This window comes from Diceros bicornis, chromosome 19 (genome assembly GCF_020826845.1).
Source record: "Diceros bicornis minor isolate mBicDic1 chromosome 19, mDicBic1.mat.cur, whole genome shotgun sequence".
In the NCBI taxonomy this organism is placed as follows: domain Eukaryota; kingdom Metazoa; phylum Chordata; class Mammalia; order Perissodactyla; family Rhinocerotidae; genus Diceros; species Diceros bicornis.
Window position 1 is genome coordinate 43294800 of NC_080758.1, and position 20473 is coordinate 43315272.

Below are 20473 nucleotides of genomic sequence, written 5' to 3' on the forward strand. Positions count from 1 at the left end.
AGCTCAGGGGATAAATCAGGTGAGTCGTGAACTCCACAGTGGGTAGTCTTGCAGTCAATGACCTGGGAGACATGCAAAGAGAACCAACCAGCTGTAAATAACAACTATGTAAATGTGGAAGAATGTGCTCATTTCATAATGATCCCATGCCTCCGATCTTTTTCACACTGGACAATAGCTCCATCATGATTCTATCATCTGAAAGCCATTTCTGCTTTTCAGATTACAATTTTACAGGATGAAAGAAAGGCTGGTATTAGAGCAAGAGATTCCTGGTATCTTCCAGGTATCACTATGAATAAGAATACTCACATAATTTTAGAGTCTTTGCGCTCAGAAATTGATTTTGCAAGTAGGTGTGACAAACTGAGATACTCATGTTGTTACACTTAACGACTGCTGGTGGGGGTGCTCTTTTGTCCTTCCTTGGCTCTTAAATCAGATCTAAAATGCGCTATAAGACTCCATCCCTGTTGTCATTGTCGTCACCATCACCACCACCTCCATCTTCACTATCATCATTGGACCACCTACCATTTTTGAATGTTCTTCTCTATACCAGATTCCACGTTATGTATATGATCCATTTAATCCTCAGGTCAACTCTAAGAAAGTGGTATTATTATTACTATCCTCATTTTACAGATGAGGAAACTGAAGCAGTGACATTAAATAACTCCAAAGGAGCAGCACCAGGATTCAAGACCAGGATGGTCTGCTCCAAGGCCCACACTCTTAGCTACCACATTATTTTTATCCATCTTGATGTTTTAACTATTGAGGTGAAAACAGGGAAGAAAGAAAGAAGTGGCCTTGGGCTGCTGCCTGCTCTAGTACTTGAAGAAAACTTCCTAGAAATTTCTCAGGTTCTTATTTCCAAAGGTGGTTGCATTATTCTTGAAAGCTTTATGGTTTTAGAAGATTTCACTTGTTTTCATTAATTACAGTTACTCCTTGAAATGACAGACTTTTAAGATGATTATAGAAATGTTTCCAAGTAGATGATAACGTCTCTGAAATTAGTAATCCAAAATGCACCTTTCATCAACCAATAAAAACAACACAAAAAACTCACCAATTTGGGGCAGATTTTCTGATAATTCAGTGAGTAACGCAATGAATGTGAAACGTATGAAATATCATGGGAGATTAATAATCCAATTAGATGTCAATTCTGGTGCCTTCTAACTTGCGAGTACAAGAGAGAAGTTTTGAGACATAAACATATCTTTAGATACAAGAAAGAAAGTGACAGAAGCCTTAGAAGAAGTAGAGGTGAGGTTTCATGGACTTTTCCAGAATGTGGTTCTTATTTTAGACACTTATTGCAATTTAACAGAGTGATTTTATGTCTGTTGAATCTACATACAGTAAAAAAAAAAAAAAAAAAAAAAAAAAAAGAATTGGGCTTGTATTTTATATAACCTTTTCGTTTCATTTTTTCATTTCATTTTTCTAGTAATTAATTTTCCTTAATTCTGCAAAAGTAATGACGGAGCGTAAATAACCAGTCCTTTACCACTGCAGTTTGAGAAGCAATATATTCTAGAGCCATGCGTTCAACTTGGGATGTTTAAGGCCTGTTGTTAATAAATACCATACCACATTTTACTTATTAGAACTCATGGATGTACATGTAATATTTATATACTATATATATATTTTTTTATATAATACACATAATATTTCAAGTCACAAAAATCTCTTTAAAGATATTCTGAGTTTATACTCCTCAGTAATTCAGATAGGAAATAACTCTGCATGGGAAAATGTGACATCTAATATCTTTAAAAATAAACAAACCCACAAGCAGTTGTGATTCCAAACCTTTGATGAACCATGAAGCAAATCTTTAAAAATTAACCATTACAATAAACATCTTTCCTTAAACAACAACAAAAATAAGGCCATCCCTACTGCCATGTCAGTTAAGAGATGAGGAAAAGGAACACCATCTTGCTTGAGAGTTTCTTTAGTTCTAGAACACTGCTTGGCACAGAGTAGGTACCGCTGAACGAATAAAATGGTACTTAAGATAAATAATTAGCCAACGGATCTTAGTCAACATTTGGGTGATAATGCTGGAAGATGATGTTTCTTCATAAGAAATGACATTTCTTTACAGGAAGACCCAACTCCACTGCAAACATCGAGTGTGCTGATTATGAAGGGAAGGGCATGTGCTCTGAAAGACACTCTAGTATGAACTGTGGCTTCGCCACTTACTAGCTATATGACCTTCTTTATCTTCCCTAAGACTTAATTTTCTCATCTGTAAAATGGAGATGATAATTGAAATCACCAGAAAAACTGGTTGGGAGGAGTAAATGACATGATATATTAAGCATTTTGTTCATGCCTAGTACTTAGTAAACACCTAGTAAACGTGAGATAGCAGGAGCATTATGTGGAAGCATACAAAATTGCCAATATTGGACCATTTTTTACCTACAACAATGGCAGTGTCTTATGGTTCAACCTAATAGTAATGGTATCTGGCTTCAAATATAGTAAAAAGCACATTTCTGCTCAAAATAACTCATCAGGCAGAGACTGATGTATACTTTCCCTGTTACTCTAAAGCTTTATCTGCCCACATATGTCTCCTGGGCTGTGGTCTGGGTTACAAGAAGGGACATATGAGCCTGAGACGCATGTCACACATGCGGAGTGCTGCTATTATAATCCTCCGACTGCCCAATGGCAGGGTCTGCCCACGACACGCACTTATACTGACCTGGTTCCAGCAGGGCCACGGCGGCAGCAGTAGGGAGATCTGCCCACCTTACAAACCTTCAAAGAGTCTGTGGCTTTTTCTGAGCAAAACTGCTGGGGGCCATTTGAGCATGAGATACAAAGCAGTAACAGGCCAGATTCTGGAAAAACGGGCTCCAGGTATAAACCAGAGTTGGCCTGATAACTTTGTGTGGGTGGAGCTGATACAAGTTTATCAATAAGAGTTAGCACTGGACGCCAAATGTATACTCCTCCGTTTACCATCATCATGTTCTCACTCACTCCTTTTATGGTGCAATATGTTCAGTGCTATCCCCAGGGCCCACACTGCTACCACCACCACCGCCACACACAACTAATATTCCTCTCTCCAAGGTAAGAAAATCTCCAAAACATCTCATGACAGAAATTTCTGTTACCACCTATCATTTTGACAAACAATCATTTTAACAGATTTAACTTATATAACTTGGAAAGTGGCAATGTGGTATCTATGTCTTTAATGTGAAAACATTTTTACTTTTTGCTGATAAACTCAAACACAAGATCCAAATCTTGGAAATATTTTAATAGCAAGAAAGATCAAAACATAATTGATTGCTTGCTTAAAACACTGCTTTATACAGCTCAATAAGGGTAAGATTTATAAAGTTGCATTTCTGGATTTTAAAAATCATCAGATAATTCCTTTTCAGCAAACACTAAGTATGCTAATGTGTACCAGTACAACAAACGTGTCCTACTGGAATCCATCGTTCTGGATGTGCTTAGGTATTTAATATACCTCTAGGTCAAGTTTCATATAGGAATTTAAACACATGCTTTTAGAGGAAAAGAAATATCTCATTTCTCTTTATATTTTATTTAACACCTAGCACTGTCTCCAGCATGTAATAGGAACTAAATAAAGGTATAATTAAATTAAATAGAATAGGAAGTTCAGGGAAAATAATTATATTAATTTTCATATAAAAATGCACTAAATCAAACAATGACTTGTGATGTTAGATTAAAAAAAAATAGAAAGTCACAACAGTCACAGGAAATTAACCCAAGAACTTCAGATTAATTTTCCATCTAAGTAAAGTTGAATTATGCTCACTTCTTGAAAAGAACAAAGATTTAACAATCAACATTAGATGAAATATATTTAAAATATAAGTGCCTATTTCCATGAGGTATGGAATCCATTCTATAAAGGCTAATAACACATGTGAATAACAGTCACAGGCAATGGAAGGGATCCTTGTATTGGTAGAGACAGTGACACAGAATTCTGTTCATGAACAGCTGATGGTTTAGTAGGGCTAAGTGATTAAGGAGGAGATACTCAAAGAACAAACATGGGTCCACCTGCAAATACCAAGAATGAAAGAGCGCTCTCAACTTGGTTGACTCTGGAAGCTGGAATGGAAAGACGAGTCACCGAGAGCTATTCACAAGCGCACAGCATACAGAATGCCCCATCTGTTGCGGGAGTCGGCGCAGTCGGGCACCACGTGAATTTAATTAGAGCCTTGAGTAGCTAGAGATGACAACAGTCTATTTTCTGTTGGTTTATAAGCACGTTTTTATATACTATTATTTTCCATTAAAGACAGTCTAGATAACCGAGGCAGGTAAGAGGTAAAGAAAACTATCAGAAAACTATCATTAGTTGTATGGTTATTTTTTAATTTTTTGAATGATACAATTAACTTTTAAGAAAACTGGATCAAGTAGGCTCACCATGATAATCTTTCCCTTGAAGGCACATTCTTCAGCTGGGTATTGGGGTCATGACATCTTTCAGGATGATTTTTAGAAGCCTGCAATGACCCACCCAAAGCTCCATCTTAATAGTTCCAGGACCTTTTCAAACGTCTAAACTCTATAGTTTAACCCAAATGCCTGTAAGCATGGCCACACCCTGAAAACTGTTTCCTCAGAGCAGTTCTATACGGAGGATCTTACAACTTTAAAATGCCCCCCGTGGAGCACAGTCTCCTAGTCTTCAATTTCTCCATGTCTCCTCCTTCTCCCCTTTGGCTCTCACTGGAACCTCCAGCCTCTGGAAGTTTCCCTAATCCTTAGTTCACTGGCATTCAGGGACCCCTTGGGCAGTGACCTCAAACTGGCTGTCACTGGGAATGAGAATGATACCTAATTTTACATGGCACTTCACAATTCAGAAAGGGATCTCAGGCCTTGTCCTGTTTGATTTCATTTGCAAAAGATATTATTATTATTTCTCTTAAAGAAGCAGCAAAGAGGACTTTGAGAGGCCCCCTGAAAGTTTGCTGACATGAGATTGTATTAAGCTATTTGTAATCTTATTCCGTCTGCCTCAGTGGCTCACAACGGCAAGAGAGTGGCCAACAACCAAGGACTGCGACCAGGCCTCAGCACAGACCCAGCCTCATCAGCATCAAATTCCAACCAAACAAGCAACTCCATCCTGACCAGAAATACAAACTATATAAAGCACTCAACACTGTGTACTGGCAGCGAGGTAGTCCGACAAACAACAGTTGTGTTGAACCAAAGTTCTACATGTAGCTGGCTCAGAAGATTAAGTTAAAATAAATCTAACAAAACTGAACCATGACTAAAATAAGTATGTGTCTTTTTTGCTATCTTGAAAAAGTAACAATGATGCAATACTATAAATCTTTAGTTAATTAATTCAAGTTTTTTGCAGCAAGCTTCGTACCCTCATCCTGTATTACATACCATCTGTCTATGGCGAATATTTAGTTCTCACTCACAGCCTGCTTCCTAACGCTCAGAATAAATCTATCTCCTTAAAATCCAGAAAAAAGTTTCGTTAGACCATAGGGGGATAATGACTTAAATTTTAAATAAACTGATATTATTACTTTGTAATCTACTGCTGCCATCTCCTGTGTTAATGAAGCAGCACCTTCATACTCATGAACAAGAGTAATAGAGTTTAGTAGGAGTAATTCTCACTGGTCAATCAGATGGCAAATTTTCAATACACAGAGAAAGAAAAGCTTACTTCTGTTACCTCTAAGTGACTTCGCCTCTCAGCAATCACGCGTTCATCCTTGTTTCCAAATAGTTTCTTTGGAGGGAATTCAAGGGTAGCAAGCTGAAATACATATTTTATAAGAGATGTATTAATATTATACCTATGATCTTTGGACTGTTATTAATTATTTGGAATGTCTATCATGGGGTAAAAAGAGAAAGAGATTGGAAGTTTAAAGACGGTAGGTCGTGCCTTGCTTTGCCATCAACCAACTCCGTACCTTGAACAGATCAGAAAAGACTCCACAATGGTCAAATGAGAAGGCAGGATGATGGGAACTCAAAGGAAGGACTGACTTGAGGCTCAACATTTTGTCTCAGGCAACATAGTAGACTCTTTGCCAGATGGTGTTTCACGATTTTTATTTTTCAAAATGCAAGTTTGTTCTTCCTCTGCCCCCTTCTTATACTAGAATTCAATTATTTTTCTGTTGAGACGAGAACTTGAAAACTCAACTTGCATACTACCTGAACATTCTGTAAAACGGTTCTCAGACCACTGCTAAGGTTCTTTAAACATTCCATACAGCCTTTTTTCAGCTACTACTGCAAATGAAGGCTTCCCGTGTGAAAAGAGGACTTCCCTTTGAACGTTTTCACCTTGTTTTCTAGAGAATAAAGGTTCAGAATTTGTTTTAGCCAGGTCTTGGGATTTCATAGTTATTTTCCTTATGCTTCTCTTCTCAGAGGTATAAAAATCATAACAAAAAGAGAAGTTTTATTATAGACTCTGAGGCAAGAAAGAACTCCAAAATGTGGTGAAAACCTGACCAGCCAGTGTTGCTTTGGTTGGATGAATACTAAGCAGCAATCATTGCTGGTGTTGAGGAAATTCACTATTTCCTTCCTTCCTCACCTTGTCAGGTTCAGCAAACTGAGAGGCCAATGAAGCATTATCAAGAAAAAATTAACATTTCTCCCACAATATAGGTCACACTATGCCACAAAACTCCTATTTTATACATATGCAAATCTCTCAGTTGATTTAAATTTATATTGACACAGTGAGAGTTAAAAATTAAGAACTAGCATTTGAATATATAGTACTTTAAAAACCTAGTCCTAAAGTAAAATATACATGCAGAAAAATGCACATAAGTGAACCACCCAACGAATTTTCAAACCTGAAAACACTGTAACCATCACCCAGATCAAGAAATAGAACATTCCCGGCACCCCCCCACGTGCTCCCTTCCCATCCCTCCCTCACCCCCTAACAAAGGTCACTACTAGCCTGACTGATTTCTAACAGCATAGCTTAGTGTTTGCTATTTGTGAAATTCATGTAAATGGTATCACACAGCATGAACTCTTCTGTGTCTACCTTCACAACACTGCCTCATATTTGTGAGATCATTCATGTTGTCAGGCATAGCAATAGCCTGCTCATTCTCATGGCGGTAAAGTATTCCATTATGTGACCATTCCACCATTTATTTGTTCAGTCTCTTGCTAGTTTCCAGTTTCGGCCATTAGGAATTGTGCTGCAATGAACATTTTCCTATACAAATGGGTTTACCTATAGGAAAATATGTAGGGATTTCTGTCAGTCACACTCTTAGAAGTAAAAATGCTGAGTCATATGGTGTGTAAGTGTTCATTTGTATTTGAAATTATCAAATCAAATTTGGTTTTCCAAAGTGGTTTTATTAACTGACATGCCCACTAGCAGTGACTGAGAGATCTAGTTGCTCCAGATCCTCACCAACACTTGAGACCGTGGTTGTTTTCATCTTAGCACTTCTGGTCGTTATGCAGTGATTTCTATTGTGGTTCAAATTTGCTCTCTCTAATGACTAATGATGTTGAGCATCCTTTCACATGCTCATTGACTATCCAGTTAGTCATTTTGGGGAAGTGTCTCTTCAACTCTTTTGCCCATTTTTTATTAGGTATCTGTCTTTTTCTTGTTAATTCTCCCCTTTCATAGTCTTCAAGGTGTCTTTGATGACTTTTTTAAAGTTAACTGAAGTCAGGGAAAAGTTCACTTCTTTCACACTAGCGCACTTTCTACCAAAGCAGAGAACCCTTGGGGTGGGTGGGATGTAGCACCTCTTCTCCTCCTTTTCACACCAATGTTCCAATTTTGTTGCTGACATTCAACTTTAAAATCAGTTCAAGGTAAAGTGAAAGGCCATGAGCAGTGAGGTAAGACAGACCCAGTTTGAATCTCGGCTTGACCACTAACTAGCTAAACCAGCTATGTTTCTCTCAGCCTGAGTATTCGCTACTGAAAAAAATGCAGACAGTGATAGAAAATCTTACCAGGTTTCTGTGAAGATTTAGTGAAGTAATGCTGAATGGACTTAGGCTACTATTATCAGTTGTTAGAGAGCTGGTAATTACTAAGAAAGCAGGATGCCCCATCCCCTTGTACCCTCTCTCCATCCCTGGACTGGTGATGTGGCTTCAAGAAGCAAAGGGTTTTCTGATCCTGGCCTCACCAGCACAAACACACTTCCCGTACGTTGCTGCCTGGAGAAGACAGGTACACCAGAGCTTGTGTTTTGGGCTTCATCCAGCCTCGATTTCATTTATACAAATGTGTTTCCCCCCAAAGCAGTGATGGTGAAAGCTTGGCAAGCACGCTTTCACAGTTGGTTGTTTTGTCATTTTCTTATGAAGCTGATGAGGTGATGTGGTTTCTGTCAGGGGAAATTTATAGTCACACTTGCACGCTCTATCAGAAATGGTGCACTAAAAGGACTTCAGGCAGCTGACCCGGGTGAGGATCAAGCATTTAAATTTCCTTGTAGTCAACCGCAGTACTCCAGCTTGAGATAGAGGCTAATATTTTGTGCTGTTACTATCCACCCTGTGAAAAACTATGTATAAATTATGTGTAACACTGCTGTTCAGATTTTAGGAAAAAAAAGAAAAGGGCAACTTTAAACAACTTTTAGGCATATAATCATAGGACTATAATATTTAACTGTCTAATTTTAGAGATATACAGGTCCAGAGTCAAGTGACTTAGAAGGGTTCGGAGTCATGGGGTGGCAGAGTCAAGACGAAGACTCTGGACTGAGTCTAGGTTTTTCGCAACAGCGCTGTAAAGGATGTCTGCAGTGTATGGAAGACCCCTTCTGAAGCCCTTGGGGATCTAGGATTCAGATGAAAGGAAGTAATCCCTCCTTAAGTGTATTAAAGCAGGAAAATGATGCATAGCTGCTAGGCAGTGATCAACAGTTTCAACAAGAGCTGCCAACAGAAGCTTACTGAGGACCTGTACCCACCGAGGGAACAGGAAAGGGACAGGAGTCAGCAACAGCAGTGGAGCGACAGGACAGGGGATGGGTCTGGAGGCGGGCTCCCCAGAAGTCTGCCCCGGGACATACACGATTAATTAGTTCCTATTATCTTACTCCTCTCATAATAAAAAATAAGAATAATGGTGGCTATCCTTATACATATTTGAAGTGTTGGAGGGAAGGAAAAAAGGAACGGGAGCAGAAGTTCCAGTGGGTCTCAGGATAGAAATGCATGTTACCAGGTCCATGTCCCACTGGTGGGATTGGGACGCGAACAAACTAAAGTAGAAAGGCAAGGCCATGAGGCAAGTACAAAAAAAAACACATTGCCTCCATCAAATAATTATATTTACACAAGAACAGCTCTACAACTCTCTTCCTTCTGACAGAACGGAAACTACCTCCATTTCTCCTTTTTAGAGAATCTTAACAGTGCTGTTTGGGCCTTGATATCTATAAGCTCTTGGGTTGAATTAGATAAAATTGCCATTTCGTAAGTTAAAAATAGTTGAATATCAGCCATTCCATCTGGTTAACCCTGTATAAACTTTGACATGTTTAAGTGATGGCTAGGGCAAAGACACATTTCCATCTGCTTTACCTGCCAAGCGTAAATATTCTCATTTGATGGATTGTCAACTGGCCATATCTAGACCAATATTCTTTCAAAAGAATATTTTTCTTAAAGCACTCAAAAATAAAACAAAACTAGAAATATATTTAAAAATATACAACAATGAGAAAACCGAGGAGCTGGGAAAGCTGGGCAGGTGGTACAGGAAGCCTTTTGGTGACCAACAGTTGCTGACAGAACATATTACAGTGTGCTCCTAAAATCGGCCAATCTTCCAGAAAGAAAAAAAAAAAAAGACCATCATAGTCTTTACTTGGATAAGGGGAAAAAGGGCAAGGGGAATTGCTGCTTCACTCCCAAAACAGTAATACTATAAAAAAACTTAGAAGAGGCTAGAAACCTGGGGTAGAAAAGAGGCCTGAACTTCTGTCCACAAGTGCGAAGGAACTGCTTCATTTATTTTAGAACAGAACAGCAAAAGCAATCTTCTGGAAGTTTCAATTCTGGATTGTGAATTATTTAAACTGTTCAAATATTTTTAAAAATGGACAATTTACCAAGATCAAAAGAGACACTGGTCTGGACAAACAGTGCGCCTGGAGAGCCCAAAAAAAAAAACACAAAACTCTTCCATTTTGCTGAAAGTATTACTGTCTGAAAAGTAGTATTTGCAACCAATTAAGAATACAAGAGAGGCTCAGAGAGAGGAGATTCTGAATTGTCCCTGGCTTCTTCACTCATGGCCTACATACATCAACATCTTTTGTTTACTTTTTGTTTGGTTGGTTTCTCATGTTAAACAGAAAATTTTAAATAAAATCAATGATATTATCTAGATATTTTCATTTTTTCTCAAGTACTTAATATTTACAAATTTTCATTTTTATTGCCTTTTTTTTTTTTTTTTTGGTGAGGAAGATTAGCCCTGACCTAACACCCATTGCCAATCCTCCTCTTCTTGTTGAGGAAGATTGGCCCTAGGCTGACATCCATGCCCACCTTCCTCTACTTTATATGGGACGCTGCCACAGCATGGCTTGACAAGCAGTGCGTTGGTCTGTGCCCAGGATCCGAACCTGCGAACCCCCAGCCGCTGAAGCAGAGCACGTGAATTTAACCACTATGCCACCAGGCCAGCCCCCTATTGCCTCATTTTATAATCCAGCAGATGGTCTACATTTGATTTCCATGAGAAATACTGTCAGGAGCAGTAAATGGCAATCTGTAGGTGGAGGAGACTCCTCTTGGATTTCCTTTGTAACCTCTGACAGGAAATACAGTGTCCTATATTTCTAAAAATTAAAGTTCCTGAAGTTCTATATTCCTCATAATAACTAAATTCTGTAGGGACTCAGATAAATATTTCTGATTCATAGAAAAATGATCAAGATACTTGGGATTCAGTAATGAGGGAAAAACAATTTTCTTTCTTTCTATAAGACTTCATTTTCATAAAGAGCAAGCACCATCATTTCCCCTTATAACTTTCAGGAAGAGAGTCTCATGTTGCAAAGTGTGATTGCAATAAAAAGAATCTTTCTACAAACCATAAAATCTGATGGAACAGTCCTGGTTAAAGATGGTAGAGTAAAGGCTTTATTTGCTCCCTTCATCTCCTTCAAAAGCACCAAAAACAACCAAAAAGATGAAAAGTAAAGTCAACACTCTGTCTCCAAACTAGGAAACCACCACAGCGCCACATCACAGGCCAGGCAGCCCCTCAGGAAAGCACTGTGGAGCAGGGATGAGATGAGGGGCTGCCGAGAGCCCTCATCACCTCGCCTCCTGGCTGCTGGTCATGAACTCTCCACCCCAGTAAGCGTCCAGACTCTCAGGCATTCCGTTACTCAGTGATTATAGAGACTAAATCTGGGGACAAGGAAAAGGTAGGGGACACCCACAGCAAAGAGGAAGGCAGCGGGAGCTGTGGGAGGAAGAGCCTGGAGAGGCTCCTGTCTCTAGCGCTAGAGGGAGAAAAGGCCAGAGGGCAAGTATTTAGCTTTACTGCCCACAGCCAGTGATCCCACAGCTCTCATGAACACCAGAAAATAAGAGGAGAAGTATCTCAAAGCAAAGGGAAAAACTGTTGGAAAAAAACTCAGAAAAATTCTAAGCAAAAGTTTGGGCATGCAGTAGCTTGCCGCCTTCCCCCTCCCCAATACTGGTTCCCTCCTTGCCTCCATGACACAACGGTGTTTTCCCTCAACAATTAGTCCACTTCACTCAAAGATGAGAAGTAAGTAGAAGAAACCAAAACTGGAACTATGAATGAAAAGGGTGGGGTGAGATGCTGAATGAAATATAAGCAAAAGGAAGATAAAGGGCATATATCACAAGAAGGATTGGCCAGAGATACCCAGGAAGAATTCGGACAAGAAATTATTCAGTCTTAAGGAACTACAAAAATCATCTCTAAAAAAGAGCCAAAAGAACTAAGTAATACACAGGTTGAAAGAAGAGACGACAAGGGGGAAAAAGGGTTGAGAAGTGAGCCAGCTCTTAGAGAAATGGCTGATTCCAGGACTGGGACAGGGAATATGCAATATGCGCCTGAAGCATCTTGTAGTGCCAGAAAGTAAGGGAGGACTCAAAAACAAAAGCACAATGATGGAGTGTGTCAAAGGAACAGAGCTCCTAATGGCCAAAGCTGAAGCGATTTGAAAAACAAAACTAAATAAAAAAAAATAGTATTGGCTTATAACCCAAAATTTAATGATTGTATACACAATTGAATAAATAAAGAAATGGAGAGGAACAGGCAAGCCTCCCATGCGAAGAATTACAAATAATTAATGTAGATACTTCACCCTCAAGGAAGTGGAGCATATCTCCCCATTACTAAAATGTGTGCTGTGCGTAATGACTTCCTTCCACAGAGTACAGTGTAGAAAGGGGGAAAATCGAGTAACTTTCCAGTGGAGAAACCTCAGCCAGGTGATCAAGGTCCACATCAACAGTGGTTAGTCACACTGATAGTGTATGTATCCTTTACGTGATATGAAGATAACGGCACTTTATCTCCGTGGTTTTCCTCCCCAAAACCCATTACTCTAGTCTAATCATGAGAAAAATATCTGACAAATCCCAGCCGGGGAGATTCTGTAAAATATCCAACCAGCATTCCTCAAAACTATCAAGGTCATTAAAAACAAGGAAAGTATGAGAAACTGTAATAGCCAAGAGTAGCCTAAGGAGACATAATGACTAAATGTAATGTGGTATCCTAGATGGGATCCTGGAACAGAAAAGAACATTAGGTAAAAACCAAGAAAATCTCCAAAATACAGACATTAGTTAATAATAACGTATCAATATTGGTTCACTATACTAATGTAAGTTGTTAATAATAGGGGAAAGTGGGTCTGGGGTATATGAAAACTCTCTGTGCTAACTTCACATTTTTTCTACAAATCTAAAACTATTCAAATAGGACGTCTGGTTTCTGATCTGATATGTAAGGAGATTGGAAGCCATCACTCCTGTCCTCACAACAAGAAAAAAGCTGAACAACTTAAAAATCAACACATCTTCTTAGATCCATCAGAGAATTCAGGTCACAGGGCAAACTACTGTTCCAAAACTGGAGAGACAGGCGGAAAGAGAATCATAGCTTAGAGGGCACAGAGCCCGAAGCTGGAGCCAGTATTGGTGGGAACACTTGACACTGTAATTGACGAATTGGGGGAGACTCAGCGTAGACTAATACAAGAGCAAAAAGCTCTGACGGGGGGCAGTCTTGGCTGGGGTAAGGTCTCCACACTTTTGTGAGTTTTACCTTCAGGAGTGCCACCAGATTCTCACTGTGAAGATAGGAGCAAAGTCCCCTCCATTCCAGCAGGAGGAGAGAAAAAGTAATCATTCTGAAATAACACCCAGAGCTCTCTATTCTCCTTAACAAGGCCCGCCCTCAAGGAAAAGTCTTTTACCAGAATCTAACGGCATTGGGTCTTACCAAAGCCTAACAACTGCCCTGAGGGAAGTAAAGTGCCCAACTCAGACTCACTAAAGACAGACCCAATCACAGGCCCACAGAACGCTGTCCCTCCCCTACACCTCACCGCCCATCCACGGGGCTCCTGTGTAACAACAGGGACTACAGCTAAAACAACTGCAAGCTTCAGACTCTGCTGAAGAAGTCTCTAGGAGAACCCAGAGACAACAGCGGAGGTGAAACAAGGGCCCTAGGGGAAATTTTAGCCTCTGACACCACAACTACCGTAAACAGCAAACATAGCCTGTATGCTAGCCAGATACACATACAGAAACCTCACACTAAGGCCCATCTACCTCAACTCCTTTCACCCGATACTTCATGTCCAGCTTTCAGCAAAAAATTATAAGGCATGCTAAAAGGCAAAAAACACAGTCTAAAACTATTCTAAAATGAAAAAAGTTGATTGAAAAAAGAAAAATCAGTACCACCACACCCTCCACCCCTGCCACTCTCCTCCCTTCCCCTACACTTGCTCAAAAAAAGAAGTGAGCCAGAAGAACTCAAGAAAGAAATGGAACAAACAAAAACAGTATTGGAATGAAAGCCCCAGCAGAAGAAACAAAAGTAGAATGAATACCATAAAAACACAGATTAGCATATAGTATATAGAGCAGAGAAAATAACAGTGGAAAATGAAATGTGCTCAGGGAAAGAAAGAAAATGTGACCCAAGAAGTTTATACCTAACCAAAGTGTCCTTCAAGTTTGCAGGCCACAGACAGACATTCTCAAGCAGATAAGAACTCAGGTAAAACACATCAAGGCGCATCTTTCAAAAATATACCGTATGACCAAAAATAACCAACCAAGAGACGGCACAACAGAAAGATCTCAGGAACAAAGACACCATGGTCAAGTAAATACTGCCCCTATGTAAACTCACAACTAAGAGGGAATTATGTATAATATATGTATAAAAGAATGTGAATGTTATATATCTTGACAATGTAAAAATAATATAATTTTAAAATTTGGGAGATGGGATTAAACAAAGTTACTTATCTTTGACCCTTCTAACAATTGATCATTTATAAATGGGAAACAACTGATAATTTGTAAAATGGAAACATATTTGAAAACTAGTGACTAATATTTTAATGTTTTTTATATTCTTTGTTCTTAAAGTCACACATATTTTAGAGAATTTAATATAGCTTGTGGTGGAGAGACATTTAATTTGAAGCTCACCAATTTCTCCAGTTTTACTTCATTTTCTTTCACTTCTGTTAAATTCAAGTAAAATTATTGTTTGTAATTAAAAATAGCATACCTAGAATGAACCCCATGTTATAAAGTTATATCATTCTTTCTTCCTATTCTTTTTCTCATTTTAATTTCTTTTTATCGATCTACATATCCATCCTTTTATCTGTGCCTATTCACTTAAGTACTTAAAATAATGTTCATTAAATGGTAACATTAATTACATTTAGAGAATGATTTTGAGTAATCTGTTGCTTTCTTCTTGTATTATGTGAAATTTTTATACAGGAGCATGCATCATTTTTATAGAAACAATAAAAAGTGATTATTCTTTTTACAAGTTTAATGGAACAGTTAAATTAACACCATATGTCTTTTTCTTTTAATAACCTGGGATTTGGGGCAATCAGATTTCAAGTCTTAGCTGAGAAAAGAGCTGGTTGTATAATCTTGAGTGATGTATAAAACCTCTCTAGTTTTGTCATCTGTTAAAATGAAGGAGTTGAACTAAGATGCTTAAGTTTCCTTTCAGCTCCGAAATTCTAAAACTCAGATACTGATGATTAAAATCTCTCTATGCTGAGTTAGAAGTAGCACTTTAGATACCATGGAGATATTTTGCCTATTATCTTGGCTATATTGCTTTTTAGCAATATAGTCTGCTGCCATCAAGAAGACAAATTAAATGTAACGGAAAAGTCTGCTTTTATTAGAAGCTTTCCAATCTTGGCCAAGTTCACTTTTTAGGTTAGTCAGACCCTGTACTAAGTCCAGGTGGTCTTGGAGGCAACAGACAGCACAGGTTTTGATAAACGGCATCGCTATTCCTTTGGATATAAATAATGGCAGCCCTAATATAGAAAAGAAAGTGCACCTTACTTCCTGTAAACTCTTCATAGCACTCTTGTTCGAAGTAAGGCAAAGATGTATAGAGGGAAATAGAGCCCTATGTGATGATGAAACCTGTCACTTTTCAAGAGGTTGTAGGATAGAAAAAGGACCGGCACAAACGGGAATGCAGTGCTCACGAGAAAACCCTTAAAACGGTATCTTTCCTGCTAGAGCCATTATCCTTACAGCAGGAGTGGGAAATGATGCAGACATTTGAGCTCTTATGGGAAAAATTGTACATTAAAGTTAAATATGATGACTGAGGTCAAATAAATTGGATATTTGTGGGAGACATGATAAGCCTAGAGAACACTGGAAGAAAATTTAACAACAGCCCAATGGCCTATTTTGTATAATTATGAAATTTGATTATGCAGAGTAAAACATAGGAAACAAACAAAACAGCACATTTCTTTGGCCTAAGAGAAACATAATGACAAGCTTGTTCTGCAATTCAGTAAATAAAACATATTCTAAAGCCATTAGAAAAATGAAATCAATAATTTGGAGGCCTACTGATTTCCAATGAAATTTGTCTTTCCCTTCTTCAGTGCCTGTGGAGTCTAAAAACCCAAGTTATTAACTTTATTTTGAATGTTCGAGCAACAAGCCTCTAATTTTTAGGTTGAACAATAGATCTACATGAAGAATTATCAACAGTCAGAAAAGATAATCACTAGTTCCTTATAACTAGCATAGCCATTTTACGGAATTATTTGTGAATCTCAGTTTTGGGAAAACGAAACCATTGAGTATCCATTCATCCATCAAGTTAGCTAACTGTATGTATATGTATGTATATTAGACCTATAGTCAGCATTCTCTGTTGCTTTGTAATATTTCTTAATGCTCTTAACAATCTCAGAGGGAAATTTTCATCTACAAGTTGGTTTTTCCCTTTCTGATTCCCAGCCAACTGACACAGCCCAATTATCTTCTAAGAGCCATCATGCTCAAATCCTGACTTCAATGTTCATTATATCATAATAAGATAGGTCGGCCAGTCTGCTGCCATCAAGAAGACAAATTAAATGTAACGGAAAAGTCTGCTTTTATTAGAAGCTTTCCAATCTTGGCCAAGTTCACTTTTAGGTTAGCCAGATCCTGTACTAAGTCCAGGCGGTCTTGGAGGCAACAGACAGCACAGGTTTTGATAAACGGCATCGCTATTCCTTTGGATATAAATAATGGCAGCCCTAATATAGAAAAGAAATTGAAATGAGCAATAAAAAGTCTTGCTTATCTTTTATGATTTTTATAACAATTAAGCAGCTAAAACTGGATTATAAATCACCAAAAGAAAACTGAGAACAACTAATAAAGTGTGGAATCTTTACTAATGAAAGTAAAATATTTGACTTCTGTTACCACCTAATAAAAATGTACTTTATTGTCATTCCTCACTTACTAGGCATTTTCTTTACTCCTGTAATACTTGGCTTCCTAACTAGTACCTGATTTTTAAAGATTAGAGGGAAAAATTCTACGTGGCACTCTAATTGGTCAAATCAGCTATAACCTGTCTTTTGCAAGTAGACGCCTATGTGATAACTGGCAGCATTTGAAACAACCACACCCTGCAGGTTTGTGTCTGTAAATTTCAGCCACTCCAGCTTTTGAGAAATGCAAATAATGAAAACTCATCAAAGGGCTGCCATAATTCTCACAGCTGACTAGATGGAAGCATTTCTGACAACTCAAAATTAATAGCAGCTCCCAAGGCCTTATAAGAACAGCTGTCACTGAGAAATATACTCACAAACAAATAAGCAATTCTCCTCCAAGTTTGATTTGTTAGAGGCATGAGGCAGCAACTCTTCAGGACAATTTAGATGGAGTACTAAAGGAGCAACGAGCTACCTTTAGACCTTTGATAAGGTAACTCAAGCATACCACACAATATTTACAAGCACCTGCTATGTGCCTGGCCCAGAGCTTGGCACATACGAGACTCTCATGAAATATCTGCTGAATGAATGAGCAAGGCAGAATTCTTGGTGGTGGTCCATATGGAGCAGCAATCAGGACATACCAGTAGCAGAAGCTGCTGTCTGTTGTCTCTGAAGTGCTAAAACTCGAAGTCACCCGAGGTATAAAACCATAGTTGGCAGCATAGTTAGGGTTGTACTGACTTCATTATATCTGATACAAAAATTGTAACTTCTCCACATAAAATCACACTCCTCTCAAAGCCAGTGTCAATTTGATGTAGGCATAAGCCAGTGAAGATAAATTTGAGGACATTCATCTATGTCGCAACAACTTCTGAAAGTGAGAAACATTTCAGATCTGTGAGAATTTAATACTGCATTTTTAAGTATAATTATGCCATTGAACTAAGTCAAACACTTGTATTATCTATCTCTTACTATGATGCTAATTGTCTCTTTCAGGGACTGAGACATGACAGGAATCTGTCATTGTCATGACATTCAGTAGAAGGAACCCAATTTCTAGTTATCATCCATAGGGACTCTCTATGTGACAGATTTTTTACAGAGGATAGATTTTCTTGTCTTTGATCTCACCTGGAGTACTCTAAAAATCCCTCTTTCTCTAATAAACGTGGTCATGGAGAGGGAGACTCAGGACAAAGAACACAGGACCAGGAGTCAGGAGACATGAATCTCGCCTATTCCCCAAGTCTTGATATGACTTTGAAAAAACTTTCTCTGGGTATTTGATTCCTTATTTCTAAAAGGAAAAACTAGACTACCCAATCTTTAAGGTCCCCTGGAGTACTTATACTTCATAATGTGTAAATGGTTATGGGAAGTTTCCTTGCTGGTTACAGAGGAAAGCTGATCAAGTCCATGTCTGCTAGTCTTTGGTGATCAAAGAGACCATCAACACATTTTCATTGTCTAGGTTTAAACTAGCCTGTCACTAATTTTGACAAGAGTACTTGTCATTGGGAATCACCTTTTAGATTTGGTGATCTATAATAATGAAAAATCAAGTAATGCTCCCAAGGTGGATGCAACAACCCCCAACTACACACTTTCAGGCTCCACGTCAGATTTATTGAATCAGAATTTCCTAGTGTGGGGCCGGGTCCACATATTTGGGAAAAGCTTCCTAGCTAATTCTGATGCCTTTTGCTCCCCCACCCACCTTGAAAGCAGTGATTTAAATACTATTTTTCTATCAGGTGGAGAAAATGGTGTGATATAAACCATACAGTGACATCCTTGGGCCTCTGATCACATACCAGGTCAGGAAGCTGGCAGCGTTCTATTTTTGCCTATATAGTTGTTTGCTATTTAAAAATTCAAGGAGGCTGGGGGCTTGGTGCAGCTGAATTTATCTAAGGCTTACTGGATGTTTCCCTGTGGCTATGGCTGGTAGCATTATAATTTGATGGTGAGTAGGTTTTCAATTTTTATATTAAATTTGGAATGCTCATTATAAAACTGTTTAGAATGCATTTCAGTGATGGATGGTAAATAGCTGTGCAAGACAAATACAAGGCCAATAGCCAGTTTCTTTTCTTTCCCTTTTTTGGTGCTGCTTTGGGAAAATTACTTGGAAAATAAGCAAGGTGAGAAATGGTTCTATCAGCACAAACTGAAAGTCCATATACAAATTAAATAACCTCTTGCCTAATTGTTTTCTTCCCTCCCATTGGTATTCACTGGGCACCCAGGGACTGCCAGATGTGAAACTGAACAGTTGCTTCAACATAGCAATCTGTCATTTTTACTCGAAGGCTCTGGAAATATTTTTCTCCCTCAGCTCTGTAGGGAGAAGAGAGCCCCCTTGGGGAAGCGGCTGATGGAGGCTGATCCTGTTTGATGCTCTGGGTCTCTAATGACTCGGTGTGATAACTCTGTTATGATGCAGACAGGCAACACGTTCCACGTACTTATGATCTCCTCACGCACACGCATTAAAAGTTCCCTTAGCATTTATTTTGACTGTACATTTATTTATTTATTTTGTGAGGAGATCAGCCCTGTGCTAACATCTGCCAATCCTCCTCTTTTTTTGCTGAGGAAGACTGGCCCTGGGCTAACATCCAGGCCCTTCTTCCTCCACTTTACATGGGACGCCGCCACAGCATGGCCTGACAAGCCGGTGCATCGGTGCGCGCCGGGGATCCAAACCAGCGAACCTCGGGCTGCCGCAGCGAAGCAGGTGCACTTAACTGCCTGTGCCATGGGGCTGGCCCCTTGACTGTACATTTAAATACATAAAATGTCCCATTTACATGGTTCATCCTCTTGCCTCTAGGCAGACCAAAGCAGTCCTGCTTCAGAATCACTCCTAGCCAAGATTAAAAGGGCCCTCAGTTATTGATTCAAAAGCTTAACTGCTTTCACGGTGAGACAACTCTCCTGGGAGGTAAGGCGCCCATTAGGCTCTAACACTGGGAATGGAGGATTCCTTGTGAAAGGTAGTAAAATAAAGTCCTCTAAAAATTAGACAAAGGTTGGCAACTCTGAATCTCCTAGAAGGAGCAGTGACCCTCTGACCTTCTAGCCTCACATCCTACTACTTTATTAAATACACTCAGAGCCCACTAGACCACTCATCCAAAAAGGGGGGGTGGGTGGAGAAGGGATACTCTGTCTTCACTACTCATTCTAATGGTTGAAAGGGGATGTGGTTTTAAAATAGTCTTTCTTTTCAGATTCTTGATGAGCTAGTTTTATCTTGAAGGACTCCCATACTAGGATCTGGACCCACAGGTAAACTTCATGGGCACTAGAAGGAAACAGTAACTCTGCCTCTTCCATAGAGAAAAGAAAAGAGAACGTGTAACTAGGCTTTGTTTCTGAGCACATAACTT

The 20473-nt window shown here is 38.9% G+C and overlaps 1 protein-coding gene across 4 annotated transcripts in view; it reads right to left on the reverse strand.

Annotated features, from left to right (window-relative positions):
• KIF16B (kinesin family member 16B) overlaps nucleotides 1-20473 on the reverse strand; it is a 290451-nt gene that overhangs the window by 26364 nt on the left and 243614 nt on the right. For 2 of the 4 annotated variants that reach the window (XM_058563260.1, XM_058563257.1), the window contains one exon: nucleotides 5738-5830. The exons of 1 other annotated variant lie outside the window; for it this stretch is intronic. In XM_058563260.1, coding sequence (XP_058419243.1) covers nucleotides 5738-5830 — 93 coding nt within the window. The remainder of the gene's footprint in view (nucleotides 1-5737; nucleotides 5831-20473) is intronic. One more of the 4 variants, XM_058563258.1, reaches the window with a different exon arrangement.